This window comes from Cetorhinus maximus, chromosome 19 (genome assembly GCF_964194155.1).
Source record: "Cetorhinus maximus chromosome 19, sCetMax3.hap1.1, whole genome shotgun sequence".
Classification (NCBI taxonomy): domain Eukaryota; kingdom Metazoa; phylum Chordata; class Chondrichthyes; order Lamniformes; family Cetorhinidae; genus Cetorhinus; species Cetorhinus maximus.
This window is the reverse complement of record NC_135897.1, coordinates 74,928,183-74,945,963: the sequence shown is the minus strand read 5'-3', so window position 1 is coordinate 74,945,963 and position 17,781 is coordinate 74,928,183. Positions and strand designations below refer to the sequence as shown.

Sequence of the window (17,781 nt, the reverse complement as noted above, 5' to 3'; positions counted from 1 at the left end):
TGGCCTGCAGGGAGGCCCTGGGTTTTACTGGGTGGTTTTTCCCATGTGATGCAGGCACCCCCTGCCGCTGGTAGAATGCCAGTGGTGGTGGGACAAGGCCCTTAAATTATCCTCTGGGTGGGAAGGCAGTCCTCCACGATCCCACAATTGAGAGAATTCCACAGCATCAGGAAGCGACAGGCACTCCGCCTCCCCCAGCTTGCCTCCTTGTTTTTTGGCCCCGCCCACCTTCCAACCCACTGCCGAGGATCCCCCCTGTATGGTACCTTTCACATCCTCCAGAAAATATTTATCCAACCATATATGTTATGCATGCTCATTTCATAGAATGGTCACACCACAGGGGGCCATTCAGCCCATCAAGCCTGTGCCAAGTCTCTGAAAGCCAGCTCTATCCCTACAGCTCTGCATTTCTTTTCCCTTCAGGTGCTTATCCAATTCCCTTTTGAAAACCACAATTCAAAATGTTCCCACCATCCTTTCAGGCAGTGCATTCCAGGTCCTTACCATTCACTGCGTAAAGAAGTTTTTACTCATGTCGCCATTGATTTTTTTGTCATTCACTTTAAATCTGTTTCCTCTGATTCTCAATCCTTCTGCCAACTGAAACAGTTAATTTCTGTCTACTGTCTAGGCCCCTCATGATTTGCAACAACTCTATCAAATCTCCTCTCAATCTTCTACGCTCTAAGGGGAACATGCCCAGCTTCTCCAATCTATGTAACGGCAGTCCCTCCTCCATGGAACCATTCTCGTAAATCTTTTCTGTATCTTCCCTATAGCCATCATATCCTTCCTAAAGTGAGATACCCAGAATTGGATACATTACTCCAGCTGAGGTCAAACTAGTATTTCATAAACTGAACCATTCAGATTTTTACTCAAGGAGAATAATTTTTTGCCAGTTCAAAATGCAAACATATGTTTTATTTTCCTATTTGATGCATTGATTTAAAGAAAATTATGGAAGATTGATTGCAAATTGATGGACTCAGTCATGCTCTTCTGATCAGGGGAAAGTCAATGCGGTACAGTCCCACTTAATGTTCTGTCTTATATGCAAACCATTACATCTTATAAAAAGCCATTATACAGAAGATAAAGGTGGTAACGGAGAGAGCACAGCAAAACATGTGTTAATAGAGTACCCTATGAGTTTACTTTTTATTTGGTATTATTTACAGTATGAAGCCACTTTCTGATCACTAGCAGTTTTGGCAAAGAGATAAAGGGGTGGATGAATGAAGGGAATACACACTGGCTTCCTTTCTCTCTTTGGACTGGGTGTGCCCTCTCTAATGTTTCTTACATATCAAGAATTCATTAAACATCAAGAATTTATCATATAGGAACAAATGAGAACAAACAGTGCTCAGTGACACAACTTGTTGGAGTTACAGCTTATTACCCCATATTTTAATTTCTCATATCCAAAATTAGGAAAGAGCTATTGCATAGTCGCAAAAAAATAATTTTTTTTAACCAAAAACTAAACTTGTCCCAGCAAAATAGATGGCTTACCTCCAAATGCTGCAGGTGTAGTGCTGACCCCAGAGTGAGTCTGTGCTGTTGTAGCATTTTGTATTGTCCCAAACACACTGCAGGAGAAAATGATCTTTATAACAGTCTCCATAAAATACAGAAGAGTAAGGCTAGAACCAAATTCCACCAAAATTGCTTTTTTCCATAAAAACCTTTGAAATTTTCTTTCAACCATGCGACTGGGATTAAAAGTATCCGGAGTTGAAATTACTCGACTGAGTGTTTGGGGCAGCAGGACAACACTGGAGCAATTCACATGCAATTCCAAGGCTGGACACTAGAAGCTGATCAAGTGGTAGCACCTAATCACCATATGAGGTTGTAATCAACCTCCATTTGAAGATGGATTGGTCACCTTCAGGTGTGTAACAAACATTCTTTGAAAGAAGTTTAGACTCCATATATCATAGGTGAGGTGAGATACATAACTGGGAAAAATCAGATATACCTGTTCCTTTAAGAGGTTTCAGGTCAGATCTGTGTGATCTTCACTTACTGTGTCTATAAAGACTGCACCCTTGCTGTGTCATCTCCAGTTCTTTCCGACCAGAGGCGGTACATTCGGTTTTGTGAAGAGCTGTGATGACTTAGTCCCTTATGATCTTTGGGAAGGAGAGAAAACCCCTGCCTGTAACACTGGAATAGATAGAACTATTAAACATGTAACATTTTAGTGTGCTCAATAGACAGTAAAAGGATATGATTTAAACAACTTAAAACGTAAACATTTCAGAGCAGAGACAGGCTCTGTTTATACAGATCAGTATCCTTGAAAACAAGGGATCCTTATAAAAAAAAAACACAAGACGACTATGGGCCATTGGGAAAACTCCAAAAATTAGCCCACGTAAGAGGTTTGACATATTTGCCAGATCCTAACTTTCACTCAAAAAAAATACAAGGGTAAGCAAAGCATTTGCTGACAGCATTAAATTAAGAGTGGGAGGGGGCTCTTGTGGAGCATAAACATCGATATAGCATGTTGGGCAAAATGACCTGTTTCTGTGCTATAAACTCAGTGCCATTCAGAAATACTTCACATTGCCCTCTAAAGTGGCATCAGCCTTGGACTGATGGAACATGTTAAGCATAGCCCCACCGGACTGAGAATGTCCAGGGTGAGACAAGTTGCATTGGATATAAGCAGACTTTAATTGATCTGCATGTATCCACCATTAACTAGTTGCTAAAAATAGAAAATTAATTTGCCTTACATATATCTGATCCTAATGGAGCAGGTGTTACAAACCATCTTAACTTCAGAAATTGTTTAATTTTTAAATGATCCATGTGAGGCCATTTCCAGTCTGGCAAAATGCTGCTCTTGGCCAAAAACGCATCTAGAAACAGATTGCACTCAGCTCATTGTTAAAAATGTATTAGTTCATTGGATGTGGGTATCGTTAGCTAGGCCAGCATTTATTGCTCATCCTTAATTGCCCTCGAGAAGGTGATGCTGCGCTGCCTTCTTGAACCGCTGCAGTCCATGTGGTGTAGGTACGCCCATGGTCCTGTTAGGAAGGGAGTTCCAGGATTTTGACCCAGTGATAGAGAAGGAACAGCGATATAGTTCCAAGGTAGGATGGCGTGTGGCTTGGAGGAGAACTTCCAGGTGGTGGTGTTGCCACACATCTGCTGCCCTTGAGGTTAAGAGTTTGGAAGGGGCTGTCAAAGGAGCCTTGGTAAGTTGTTGTAGTGCATTTGTACATGGCACACACTGCTGCCAATATGCGTCGGTGGTGGAGGGCATGAATGTTTAAGGTGGTAGATGGGATGCCAATCAAGCGGGCTGCTTTGTCCTGGATGGTGTTGAGCTTCTTCGGTGTTGTTGGAGCTGCACTCATCCAGGCAAGTGGAGAGTATTCCATCACACTCTTGACTTATGCCTTGTAGATAGTGGACAGGCTTTGGGGAATCAGGTGGTGAGTTGCTCACCACAGAAGTGCCAGCCTTTGACCTGCCCTTGTAGCCACAGTATTTATATGGCTAGTCCAGTTCAGTTTCTGGTCAATGGTAGCCCCCAGGACATTGACAGTAAGGGGATTCAGCGATGGTAACACCATTCAATGTCAAACGGAGATAGTTAAGTTCTCCTATGTTGGAGATGGTCATTGCTTGGCACTTGTGTGGTGTGAATGTTACTTGCTACTTATCAGCCCAAGCCTGAATGTTGTTCAGATCTTCATGCCTGTGGACACGGACTGCTTCAGTATCCGAGGGGTCGTGAACAGAGCTGAACATTGTGCAATCATCAGCGAGCATCCTCACTTCTGACCTTATGATGGAGGGAAAGTCATTGATGAAGCAGCTGAAGATGGTTTGATCTAGGACACTAACTTGTGGAACCCCCTGCTGCGATGTCCTGGGACTGAGATGACTGATCTCCTGCAACAACAACCATCTTCCTCTGTGCTGGGTATGACGCCAGGCAGTGCAGAATTCTCCCTCTGATTCCCACTGACTTCAGTTTTGCTAGGGATCCTTGATGCCACACTTGGTCAAATGTTGCCTTGTCAAGGGCAGTCATTCTTACCTCACCTCTTGAGTTCTGCTCTTTTGTCCATGTTTAAGGCCAAGGCTGTCAGATTTACGGTACGGTGCTTCTTGGTGGAAAAATGAATTGTAGCTTTAATGTGTACAGCCAGATGATGCGAAAACAGAAATACTAAAAAGATTACATGTTACATCCAGGGCAAGCTGGCAATGATATTTGGCTGGGTAACAAATGCCCATGTTGGGGCCAAACCGAAAGTCACAAAAAAGTGAAAACTAATATAACTCACCTCTTAGTCATGTGGCGCAGCCTAAATAGACTAGGAAAACACTAATTTTGTCACCTTTATTCCTCACTGCTTCATAAGAGCATAAGGAATAGCTGAGAGAGAGAGAGAGAGTATGGTCTAACAGCAATCTTACTGAGAACACCAAGCTGCGAATCTACCAATTCTGTGCCCTCAGCGCGTTCCTCTACGATGGTGAGACCTAGACAACATAAGCTAGGCAGAAGAAAAGGCTGGACAGATTCCATCTTTGCTGTCTCAGACACATCCTTGGCATCTCTTGGCAGGGCAAGCTCACCAACTCAGGAGTTCTGGAGTGTGATAATTCCATCGGCATTAACTCATTGCTGAGCCAACAGTGTCAATGCTAGCTCTGCCATGTTCATTGGATGGATGATGGCCGTATACCTAAAGACCATCTGCATGGTGAACTGGCCACTGGGTCACAATCTCCTGGGCATCTATTAGTTCTATTACAAAGACACCCGCAAGCGAGATATGAAGATGCTGGACACTGACAACTGGGAGACAGTGACTGATGGCTGTGACCTCTGGAGGCTGACTGTTTAGAGGTACATTGGAAGAAGTGAGCAGAAAGGTAAAGCTCAGCAGCCTGAGAAGAGGCCCAGAGAAAACAGGCCAGCGAATCGTATACCTTCTCAGTCCACTGTCTTCTTTTGCAGCAAATGTGGCAGAGACTGCCATGCCAGAATGGGACTTTTGAGGCACACCAGGCGATGCTTAACATAGAGTTGACAACCATGGTGCAAAACATTATCTTATGAGACCAAAGTCTGCTGTTGTAGAAGGAATAGAGGCAGAAGCAGACCATCTGGTGCCTCGCACCTGCTCCACCATTCAATATGATCATGGTTGATCTTCTGCCTCAGCTCCACTTTCCTGCCCATCCCTTTGGTTCCCTGAGACACCAAAAATCTGTCTATCTCAGCTTTAAATGTACACAACAATGGAGCATCCGCAACCTTTGATTCATAGATAAAAGCAAAATACTGCGGATGCTGGAAATCTGAAACAAAAACAAAAATAGCTGGAAAAACTCAGCAGGTCTGACAGCATCTGCGGAGAGGAATACAGTTAACGTTTCGAGTCCGTATGACTCTTCATCAGAACTAAGGAAATACAGAAATGTGGTGAAATATAAGCTGGTTGAAGGGGGTGGGACAGATAGAGCTGGATAGAGGGCCAGTGATAGGTGGAGGCAAAGAAGAGATTGCCAAAGATGTCATAGACAAAAGGACAAAGGGGTGTTGACGGTGGTGATATTATCTAAGGAATGTGCTAATGGTGACATAAAGGGTAGAAAATAGGACAAGCATGTGACAGATGGCCCTAGTGGGGGTGGGGTGGGGGGAAGGGATCGAAATGGGTTAAAAGGTGGAGATAAAACGATAGATTGAAATACATTTAAAAATAGGTGGGAAAAGACAAATATATTTAAATAAAAATATTTAAAATATCACCATTGTCAACACCCCTTTGTCCCTCTGTCTATGACATCTTTGGCAATCTCTTCTTTGCCTCCATCTATTACTGGCTCTCTATCCAGCTCTACCTGTCCCACCCCCCTCAACCAGTTTATATTTCACCACATTTCTATATTTCCTTAGTTCTGATGAAGAGTCATACGGACTCGAAACGTTAACTGTATTCCTCTCCGCAGATGCTGTCAGACCCGCTGAGTTTCTCCAGCTATTTTTGTTTTTGTTCCAATGATTCAAAAATCCTTTGTGTGAAGAAATCTTTCCTCATCTCAGTCCTAAGTGATTGGCCCCTTATCCTGAGGTTGTGCCCCCGTGCTCTAGATTCCCCAGCCAGGGGAAAAAACTTCTTAGTGTCTACCCTGTTAAGCCCCTTTAGGAACTTCAATGTTCCAAAGTGATCATCTCTCATTCTTCTAAACTTCAGAGAGTATAGGCCCAATTTACTCAGCCTCTCACTGGACAAGCTTCCCACTAGATTGCTTCCTGTGATGAACTTTCGCTACACAGCCTCCAAAGCAAGTAAATCCTTCTATAAATATGAAGGCCAAAACCCCACGCAGTACTCCAGGTTTTGTCACACCAAAGCCTTGTACAACTGTAGCAAGATCTCCTTATTCTCGTGCTCCAATCCCCTTGCAATAAAGGCTAACATACCATTTCCCTTCCTAATTTCTTGCTATACGAGTACACCCAGGTTTCTCTGAGCATCAACATTGAGGTTTTTCACCTTCTAGGAAATATTCTGATGTTATATTCTTACTACCAAAGTGAATAACCTCACTTCCCCATATTATACCCCATCTGCCACCTTCTTGCCCACTTAGCTTGCATCTATCTCTTTGCAGCCTGTATTCCCACCTAGCATTCGTACCATCCAACCAATTGCCAACCCATCCTGCAAAGTTCACTCCAATTCCATGCACTTTCATCTCTTCATTCAGCAACACTTTCCTTTATAGGAAAAGCAAATAGCCTTAAGTTTTAGGGTAGTCTTTCTAAATGGCTTCCTTCACTCAATGGATTCCATAGACTGATAAACCTGGGTATGCTTCCTGTATTGAAAGTACTCTCAGTGCCAGATTTCTCATCAATTCACTGACTTGATTGGATGGTTTACCTAAAGTAGCAGTTTTAATTAGCAGGTAGCCTCTCTGCAACTCCTTGAGGTTTTCTCAACAGTCTTGTCCTGTAATGCAAGTTTCTTTGAAATGCAGGTATTCAGTGGGTTGTTCTCTATTTGTCTGCTTTTCTAGTGACCACAAAGGCCTTCTATTTTATATTAATTATGTTTGAATCTTTGAACTTGCAATTGCAAGTCTGCCACTGGAATGACTTCCTGAACCCAATGCAGAATTTTAAAATAGTAAACAGCATACAGCATGGGAACACATGCAAAATCATGCAAACAAACTAGTGAGGAGGATTTTTGTCACAGGAAATGGTTGGACAGGCTCTGCGCTGCTTACTTCACTCATATAGAGAAGTCCACCCCATGAGATAAATGATAACAATGGTGGGAGACGACGCAGCAAAGGGGAGAGTGGTTGGAGCTTTTACTGATGCAGCAAGTGAAGATCATGTAGTTCTGGAATGAGTTCTCTGGAAGGGGCAGGCAGCCATCTGATTTTTTTGGTTGTGCTTCTTTCCTTACCTGAATGATGTGTGGAGTCTTATTCAAATGAAAACAAAATAATTTTTCATGCCAAGTAAATCTACCATTGCATACAGCACAACAAAATTACACACGTCCGTAGAAAAATAAGTTACCTATGTGATTTAGGGTTCTATAAACGTTAGACCAAATGAGCTGAAAATCTGTACGCTCAAGAGTATTGAACATAGTTCTGTCTCCACACCAGAACATTACTAACTTCAAAACAGAAGCAGCACTGACCCAGTTTTTGTTTGTTTTTCACATTTTGTTATTGTAATGGTTTCCAAGGGCAAGTGACTGCAAAGCATCAAAAGGTGGAAAGGCTCCTTAGCAACATTTGATGACTTTCACAAATGAAATACCAATTTTGGAATTATGAGAAAATTCTGAAAATTGAGAAACTCTCTGTTCAATGGGTCTGCTATAGTTATATTGCTTCATTTAAAATACCCTCAAACATCCTTTACTAGGGCTTCAAGCAGTTTTCCATTTACTGATACAACAAAAAATGAGAGTTGAATTCACGTATAGGAGGTTTTGTGGTGCAATGAGCAGTGTCCCTGCCTCCGAGTCAGAAGCTCCGGGCTCAAGTCTCACTCCAGGACTTGATGGCTAAGGAAGGTACGTTCACAACGCAGCCAAACAAGTTGAGTATCAACTTATAAACCTGTCCAATGTACACAATGGCAGGTGGCAAGGGCGGGAGAGATTCCTGGTCAGCCAGATGGGAAGAAAATTGGAGCCTCTGCCATCACTTTTCATAGCTTTGGACTGCAGCATGCATGTAAAAATGCAAGCTGCTGCAGCAACTGGGACTCCTTGGAGGGGGGGGGTTTCAGTTGGCTCATGGCTGAACAGTTAGTATGGCCCAGATTGGAGCCAGCATCACGTGGTTTGATTCTCCTTCCAGCTGGAGTGGATTCAGGACCTGCCTCCTTGCCCATGGTGCTGTAGACTGGACTTGCCTTCGGGCAGAACTGAAGGAGGTTTCATGTATTTACACACGATTGGGACCTCACATGCTTATCTGGTTGCATGGGTGCAAAGGGATCGGGTCAGGTGGACTGAAAACTGAGAAGAACATGAAGCATTTTAGGGCAGTTGTAGTGGATTAAAAGCCAAAGAAAACAGCAACAGGAGGAGCTGTTAAGTTGGAATTTAAAAACATCATAGTTTTTGCATCTTCCTGGTGTACCAGTATGTTGCCGTACCAATTTCTCAGCCAAAAAAGGAATGTGACATGAGAGATAAAACTAACAAAGTGGAAGCAGTAAATAAGGAGAGGTAGTGCTGACTTCTTTCTCCTGTGATTGGGGAGAGGAAGGGAGAAATCACCTAGCTACAATGTCCCTTGAAATTCTCACTGTCTTATCAGCCTTTTCATAGCTTTAAATTTTGCACTTTAGTTCTAGAAATGGTCCTATAATGGATTATTTGATTCTTTTTTTGTTTTATTTTTTAGAAAGTTTCTTGGGAGCTTTTTTTTCCCCCCATTTAGTTATCAATACCATTTTCCTCCAGGGGATATCTTGCACTTCAGTGGGTTGATAACTGAGGACTTTAGTTGGTCTAGTTCTGCTCGCCTCGTCTTCTGCGACTGGTTATGCAGATTCCTGGTTTGAAAATTGATATTGAATATCATGGGCCTTTCCAATGACTGATACCTGCAATCATCTGTCTTCTGAAGCTGCACAATGTTCAGAAGCACAGAACTTCCTGCAAACTCAGAGGTCTGGTCAAAAAAATACTCTCTTAATTCCATACGGAGTAAAACCTAATTTTTGGATTTCTCATTGCTTGGCATTGATCAACCTCTCAAGTCCACAGGCAGACAAGGTCCACTAACTCAGCTGGAGGACAAGCTGTGGCACAGCAACATGAAGAATTTCCAGTTAAGTGCACCCCTCTTTGGGTAGGTGAGTTGGGACATAAACAAATGGTCTCCAGTAATAAGCAGTGTCATCTCTCTATCTCTTCTTTACATCTAAGGAAACTGCACCATTTAACATCGATAACGTCAAATGCAATATGCTTATCCACTGATGTCAAGGGGAAGACTGCCCCATATGATCAAAGAACCAAGGTCATGGCCCAGAATAAAGCCTTACACACAGCAGAGTGGGAGGGAGATTATTTTATCAAGATGTGTGCAGCTGGCATAGAGCCCTGTAAAGGGATAGCCCTTGGCAGCCTGACCTACTTCTGTTCCCTCTTCCCCATTCAGTTGATTGTAATAGCCTATTTTTTTGCAGAGGTGGAACTTCTTTCAAAGAATGAGAAGGGCCCAAACTACATGTGCATACTATAGCACAATAGTGAATTAAAATAAAAAGACACTATGTTGCAAGCTTTTATACATCTATAAGCAAATCCATAATGTGGCAATTTAGGCTCATCTGAAATATTTCTAATTATTGCAATCCATAAATTTACTAGGTATTGAAACAACCTTTTAAAGTTATCCCCAAACCCACAGCTCAAGCACTAAAATAGGACTGTACATACTGGGATGAGAAGAAACAAAATCTTATCCAGTGAATCTGCTGAATTTTACTCAAATCTGACAGACCGGACTTTGGAGGATGATTCACTGAGTAAGGCTTTCTTCAGGAATGGCTGCCTTCAGTCACATCTCCAAGACTGCAATTTTGCTGCATGTAGTATTTCTGTTTTGAGTTTAGAAAGTCTATGTTCTAAAGTGCCATGTAGGCAGTGCACTTTACCTGCTTGTGCTAGATACATTACTAGTGGCTGTCGGAGAGCTAAAGACATTATCTAATTCTGCTAGTGCTGCATACTTGTTTGCTGAGGAGCTTGACTGATTGGCAGTCATCACAGAAGATCCAACAGTCGTCGAGCTGAAATTAGGCAGTAGATTACTTCCACCTATATACAGGAGGAAAAAATAAAGAGTTCAAAATGACGATGATTGTGGAGCTTGTAAAAGTTATTTTTCAAGCTCAAAATAATATGAATATCAAATACTAACTGGTGAAAATACTGATATTAAAATAATTAAGGCATAATTTAAGAAAATGGCAAATAGTTGAAAGATTTTAATTTAACCTGATCACTTAACTGCTAGAATGAGCTAACATGGGTCAATCACATCCCACAAAATATCATCGATCACTCATGACAAGAGGTACTAATTAGCCAAATATTTTCTCTTTAATCATAGACTCCTTGCCTTCAACATAGTTCCTTTTGAATAGTTTTCGTGAAAAATTATGCTATTGTTAAAGATAACTGATCCCACTAAGAGTTGCCGCTAAATTTCATCAAAACTGAAGAAACTACATTTGAATTAAAATAAAAACCCAAAACAATTTTTGTGATGGTTTTAAAAGAAAAAGACTCAGTGAATGTATATATTAGTGGCGCGTTACTGAGATATACAAATCAGGAAGATCCCAAGTATTTCTGCTGATTTCAGTTGGACAGAGGCATCAGGTCAGAGAGGCAATCCCACTCCTGTTTCTGCAAAGTGAATGTGTGTAAATGCTAGAGAGATCGTGAGACTCACCAATAACGTCTCACCATCTTTCCCCAGAACAGCTCAGGGCTACAACCATGCACATTGCCCAAGCGCACATATGTCAAAAAGTCACTTGGTGCAACTAATGAAGGCCTGCTGACGCTCAACTACCTATTATACCTAGTCGAGTGGCAATAGGCCTTCATTACCTACTCATACTGCAACATAATTCAATGTCCTACTGTGGCTGTGTAATGTACAGTTGGTCTTACCTTGTGTAGATGTGCTGTAGCTGAAAACGTTATCCAGATCAGCAAGTGCTGCATATTTATCCTGACTAACAGCATGCGCTTTGATTACTGTTGTGTCATTCCCCGAGGAACAGAAAGCTCCAAAATCAGCACTAGATGATTTTGGGAAGTTATCAAAATTTGCAAAGTTAGCATTACTTGAAGCAGAGGATCCACCTGAGAAAAAGAGGATTCGGAGAACTGTTGGCCTTCAGCACTAAAGAGACTACAGCAGCAAACAGCAGATACAGAAAACAAAAAAAAAATGATCATTAGCTATAAAATACATTTACAATTTAAATATATTACTTAAAGCAAATTTGTAAAGCACAGGTCTGCAGTGAAAATGCCCTTTAAATTACCTCATATTTTCAAACTGGAGTTTCAAAATGAAAGATGCCACTTAAAATGGAATCAGTAGTTGAACTGAATGTTAGATGAGAGGTCATCTCATTGAAACAAAGATTCTAAGGGGACTTGTCAGGAAAGAAGCTGCGAGCCTATTTCCCCTAGACTTAGAGTCTAGAACTGGGGGACAGTCTCAGGATAAGAGGTCAGCCATTTAGGACTGAGATAAGGAGAAATTTCTTCACTCACAGAGGTTTGAGTGTTTTTGGAATTCTCTGCCTCAGAGGGCTTTGGGTGCTCCATTGTTAACAATACTCAAGGCTAGTATCGACAGATTTGTGTACTCTAGGGGAATCAAGGTACATGGGGATCAGGCGGGAGTTGAGGTCAAAATCAGCTATGATCTTATTGAACGACAGAGCAGGCTCAAGCAGCTTTGGCCTTTACCTGCTCCTATTTCTTTTGGCCTATTCCTGCTCCTATTTCTTATGCCCTATGTTCTTCACATGAATGGCTCGCGAGGCCGTTTCAGAGGGCCAACCACAATGCCAGGGTCTGAAGTCACATATAGGCCAGACTGAATGAGGATGGCAGTTTTCCTTCTCTAAAGAACATTAGTAAAACAGATGGGTTTTTATGACAATCTGGTAGCTACATGGTCACCATTATTGGTGCTAGCTTTCTTAAAAATTATGATTTATTTAATTAACTGAATTTAAAATTAACTAGCAGCCATGGTGGGTTTTGAACTCTCGACTCTAGTCTAGTATTAGTAAAAATCCTGGATTACTATTCCAGTAATGTAACCACTATGTGAGCATTCCCGGTCAGCAAGCCAAACTCAGGAATCGTTCACTTTTGGCTCTTATCTGGGTGATAAAACCTAAACAGCTCCTTGTTGTGGAACTGAATGAAGGAATTAGGGATCTGCTTGATTTTTTGGTTTATTTGTTGGGACACTGAAACCCAATGTTCTCACTGTTCTTTAATTTATTTGACTATTGTAAAACAAAAGTTCTTTTCCAAATGCTAGAATTTCAATTGTAAATGAGTCCTAACCAAAATGAAGTATTATTTACTCAGGCTAACTGCTCCCCTCACATAGATTCAGGTGGATTATACATCAGCCTATTTTTTCCCCTAATACAGAGAATAATATCAGTAACAACATTGTGCAGAAATAGGTAAACAATGGTTCACAATCCAGCATAAAAGCCTTAACCTGAAAACTCAGCATTATTAGCGTTGTGTAAGTTATTTGTTTATTTACAAGCATCAGAATCTCCACTATTTTTGGAAAGTGGTTCAAAACTTGTGCGAGAATACTATTCTATTCTACCAGTTGACCGGAGAATGAGGAGAGAAGCCACAGCTGGACTGGTTCACTCATATGATTGATATGCCAAGTCAATAGCATGTCTGAGGTTCTCTTATCATCTGCATGCTCCTGGATGAAGATGACTTGAGTTGAATTCCTCCAGCCCCACTTTATTTACAACAAAATTAAAAAAAAATATATAATCTGATTTTCATTTCTGGCCAAGATTAGAGTGATAGATTCCTAAATACTGTGCAAAGACATTACATGGAATAATCTGGACTTGCACATGCTGTGTGAGGCGAGGGAAAAGAATACAGGGCTCATAGGATATTAGGGGTTTTACTGCACGTCGCACAATCTTGAAACAACAGCATGTAAAGAAGCTTATACATTTGGCACAACCATAGTAGTTTAAGCATCAGATGGAACAAAACTAGCCGGCAAGCATAAACAAATCGCAATTGCATCTCATTTCTGGACCCCATTAAGTAATTTATAAAGTTAGAAGCTGGACGGCACTTGGCAGAAATAAGACCAAAACTTTTCCATTTGTTGAGCAATTTGGTGTCCATTTTATACCGATCCCACTGGTTTAGGAATTGCAACAGAAGACAGAAGCAGTATTGCTAAATGCTAGACAATAACCCTAAACAGAATTTCTCACAGCCGGAAACTTCCAGTGCCATATGCATACTAAAGGAGTTTCCCTTCTGAAAAAGCCCTCAATCAATTGTGAGCTGGAATATATAATACAGCACATGGATTTAAATCTGGCCTTCCTGATTGAAAAAAAATGTCTTTAACCTATTGGTTGTGGGGGTCCAATACAAGTTGTACAGTTTCAATTGGGACCAAGTGAATCTTACTTAACACAGCACTAAATCACAGTTACAAAATGGTAATCTCATGTAAGGAAGCCTAGTGTGGGATTCGGAACAATTGACATTATTAATGCATTGTTGAAGGACTAACAGTTTTGTTCTGCATCTAATCCAAGCTACAACTGATGTGGGAGCACTCAATGTTGACAGCGAGTGACTAAATTAGAAAAGTGTTTCATGCCCTAAGCAATCTTGTCGAGAGGAAATATTCATCAAAAGTTAGTCCTTTAAAAGCCCTCAAAAAGGAATATAAAAAAATGAGATGAATTAGTGCATCTCTGTAGAAAACCTTTAAGTAACTCAAGAGCTGTTAAAGTAATTGTAGGGTGTCTAGCCACAGGTGGATGCACTGGTAGTATTCTTCCAAGAATCCTTAGTTTCTGGAAAATTCCCAGAGCATTGGAAAACTGCCAAAGTAACACCCTTATTCAAAAAGGGAGGGAGACAAAAAACAGGTAACTATAGACCAGTTAGCTTAACATCCATCATTGGGAAATTGTGAAAGTCTATTGTAAAGGATGTAATAGCAGAGCATTTAGAAATGCATAATATAATCAAGCAGAGTCAGCATGGTTTCAAGAAGGGGAAATCATGACTGACAAATTTATTAGAATTCTTTGAGGAGGTAACATGCAGGATAGACAAAGGGGAACCAGTAAATGTAATATATTTGGATTTTACAAAAGGTGTTTGATAAGGTACCGCACACAAGGCTACTTAATAAGATTAAGAGCCCATGGTGTTGGGGGTAGTATATTAGCATGGATAGAGGATTGGCTAACTAATAGAAGACAGAGAGTTGGGATAAGGGGGGCATTTTCAGGATGGCAACCTGTAACTATTGGAGTGCCATAGGGATCAGTGCTGGGGCCATAATTATTTACAATATATGTTAATGGCTTGGATGAGGGAAATTAATGTACTATCGCCAAGTTTGCGGATGACACAAAAATAGGTGGGAAGGCAATTGGTGAGGATGAGACAGAGTCTACAGAGGGATATAGACATGTTAAGTGAGTGGGCAAAAACTTGGCAGATGGAATATAATGTGAGAAAGTGTGAGGTTATGCACTTTGACAGGAAAAAAAGAAGAGCTGAATATTATTTAAATGGAGAAAGACTGCAGAAAGCTGCAGCACAGAGGGATTTGGGGATCCTCATGCATGAATCACAAAAGGCTAGCATACAGGTTTAACAGGTAATAGGGAAGGCAAATGGAATGGTGGCCTTTATTTCAAAGGGAATGGAGTACGAAAATAGGGAAGTCTTGCTAAAATTATACAAGGCACTAGTTAGACCACACCTAGAATACTGTGAGCAGTTTTGGTCCTCTTATCTAAGGAAAGATGTACTGGCATTGGAGGCAGCCCAGAGAAGGTTCACTAGGTTGATCCTGGGTATGGAGGGATTTTCTTATGAGAGAGTTTGAGTAGGTTGGGCCTGTGCTCATTGGAGTTTAGAAGAATGAGAGGCGACCTTATTGAAACATATAAGATTCTTAGGGGGCTTGACAGGGTAGATGCTGAGAGGTTGTTTCCCCTTGTGGAGAGTCTAGGTCCAGAGGGCATAATCTCAGAGTAAGGGGTCACCCACTTAAGACAGAGATGGAGGAAGAATTTCTTCTCTCAGAGGGTAGTTAATCTGTGGAATTTATTACCACAGAGGGCTATAGGGGCTGGGTTGTTAAGTACATTCAAGGCTGAGATAGACAGATTTGTAATCAGTAAGGGAATCAAAGGTTATGGGGGAAAGGCAGGAAAGTGGAGCTGACGATTATCAGATCAGCTATAATCTCATTGAATGGTGGAGCAGACTCGATAGGCCGAATGGCCTACTTCTGCTCCTACGTCTTACGGTCTTAGGTGTCCAAAATAGACACAATAATTCTCAGTGACCGAATCAGGACTTTCTTAAACTTAAAATGTCATAAGGATAAGATAATAACACAAGAGAAAAGGTAGGATATGAACTGACACAAAAAGCAACGTTGCAGCCAAGGTCCCTACACTAAAATAGAACTTACTGTGGGCAGCTGGGAGAGGAAAAGTGGAAGTAAAGTCACCAAAACTGCTGCCTGATGAAAGTGTTCTGAAGACTGGAACGACGGGAGATATGGAGGAGAAATCAATAGAGAAACAGAAGAACAGAAATGAAATACAAAAAATTGAAGTGTATTATAGACACAAGACCAAATGAATGGCAACAAGATCGGCTAAACTTCAAGTACTGTCTTCTGGGTTGAGTCAATCCAAATAAACATATGATCTCAGAATGAAGAACTGATGAGGTATCAATTAAAAACAGCTTAAAAACATCAAAAGGTGCTTTCAAGCCAACACTGCCTATTTAAAAATTTTCATTACTTAAGGGAAGTTCTATATTTCAAAGTCAGAGAGTTTGGCACATGATCCGTTTTGCTAAGCAACAGGTAGGAAATGAGCTGTTCATGTGTGAAACAGAACATAACAGCATACATGATTAGAAAACAGCATTGCACTCCACCTGGCTTGTGCCAGTACTTACTCAACTCTCAAATCTTCATATACAATCCACCCCAGTTTCTCCCTTGGCAGTCCATTTCACCTTTGGCATAATTAAATTGAAACTTGTCTTTTCATCCTTCCTCTTCTAAATTTGAGATTATGCTGTTTTGCTTGTGAATATATTGGACCAGACTTTGCAGTTGCAGTTGTAATGACGATGAAACTATTAGTTTTTGCCGTCATTACTTTGCGAAGCTGACAGCAACTTCTGGCATCCACACATGCACAGCTAAATGTGGAAATCCAGAAATTGTTGGTAATTTCATGCTCCCCCAAGGATGAGCTGTTGAAATCCCTGCAGACAGCAATCTTATAGAGATCGCTAAATTGACAAGAACTTCCCATTTTACACTATATCAATGTCAAACACTCCATGGTTTTTTTATCATAATCTTTTTGATGTATGTTTATGACATCAACTTCTAATATATATGTCCTAATCTGTATTTTGCTTTCTGCATAATCCATGCTCATTACTTCCCGGTTTGCTGTCTGAGAGAATTCTTCAATGTGATTGGCTGCTTACCAACTGGATGACACTATTGCAGCTGGGTGCATGAAGAACCACTTGAATTTGTGGAGATTCAAGTTAATGTTGGGAAAGGTGAAATTCATGCCACAGAGATCACTAGATCTCTGCAGACAGCTTTCTTCAATGTCAGCAACAAGTATTGTCGCTTCGCCACTGACTGCAAAATTCAAACCACTAAATACACTGATATTTAGTTTTTCAATAACCTTTAGAGCCTTGCATACTTCAGAAAGATCAGGCTGAGCATTTACTTCTCCAGTGTAAACATTTCCAGCTTCTGCAATATTGCCTGAAAATGAAGATATGTACTCCTAGTTTTCAATTATAGCTGTTAATTCCAGCTAACAATATTAACACAATATCCACACAGCATGTACCTCCACTTCAGAGTGACCTTCTATCTCATGGTTGTAGCTGAGTTGGAAACTTATCAAGGTGCCTTTCAATTTCTACTCAAAGATCCTTGCTTTGGCATCTTGTATTATCTCTGGAGTCACCCAGGATCCATTTTTAGCCACCTCCTACATCTCAGCTACATGCTGCCCCTCAGTCACATCATCAAGCTCCACATGTATGCTGGTGGTGCCCTCACCACTACCTTCCTTGGCTCCCCAACTGTTTCTGATTTGTCGCACTGCATGTCTAACATCCAGTACTGATTGAGCATAAATTTCCTCCAACCGAGCAACAAGACGAACAAAGCCAATTTCTTTGGTTCCTGCGTCAAATTTTATTCTCTAGCCAACAATTCCATCTCCCTCCCTGGCAACTCTATCAGGCTGAACCAGATCGTTCGCAGCCCTGGTGTCATATTTGTTTGCAAGGGGAACTTCCGATCATATATTCACTCCATCACCAAGACCACTTACTTACATCTCCATGACACTGCCCAAGTCCACATTGCCTCGGC

At 41.2% G+C, this 17,781-nt stretch overlaps 1 protein-coding gene across 13 annotated transcripts in view; it reads right to left on the bottom strand.

Moving 5' to 3' along the window:
- agfg1a (ArfGAP with FG repeats 1a) overlaps window positions 1–17,781 on the bottom strand; it is a 78,522-nt gene that overhangs the window by 10,176 nt on the left and 50,565 nt on the right. For 5 of the 13 annotated variants that reach the window (XM_078564148.1, XM_078564143.1, XM_078564144.1 and 2 more), the window contains 4 exons: window positions 15,820–15,891; window positions 11,229–11,423; window positions 10,277–10,364; window positions 1,522–1,598 (listed from right to left, as the gene is read on the bottom strand). In XM_078564148.1, coding sequence (XP_078420274.1) covers window positions 1,522–1,598; window positions 10,277–10,364; window positions 11,229–11,423; window positions 15,820–15,891 — 432 coding nt within the window. Of the gene's footprint in view, window positions 1–1,521; window positions 1,599–2,038; window positions 2,194–10,201; window positions 10,365–11,228; window positions 11,424–15,819; window positions 15,892–17,781 lie in introns of all 13 variants that reach the window. The other 8 variants (XM_078564150.1, XM_078564152.1, XM_078564145.1 and 5 more) reach the window with 3 other exon arrangements.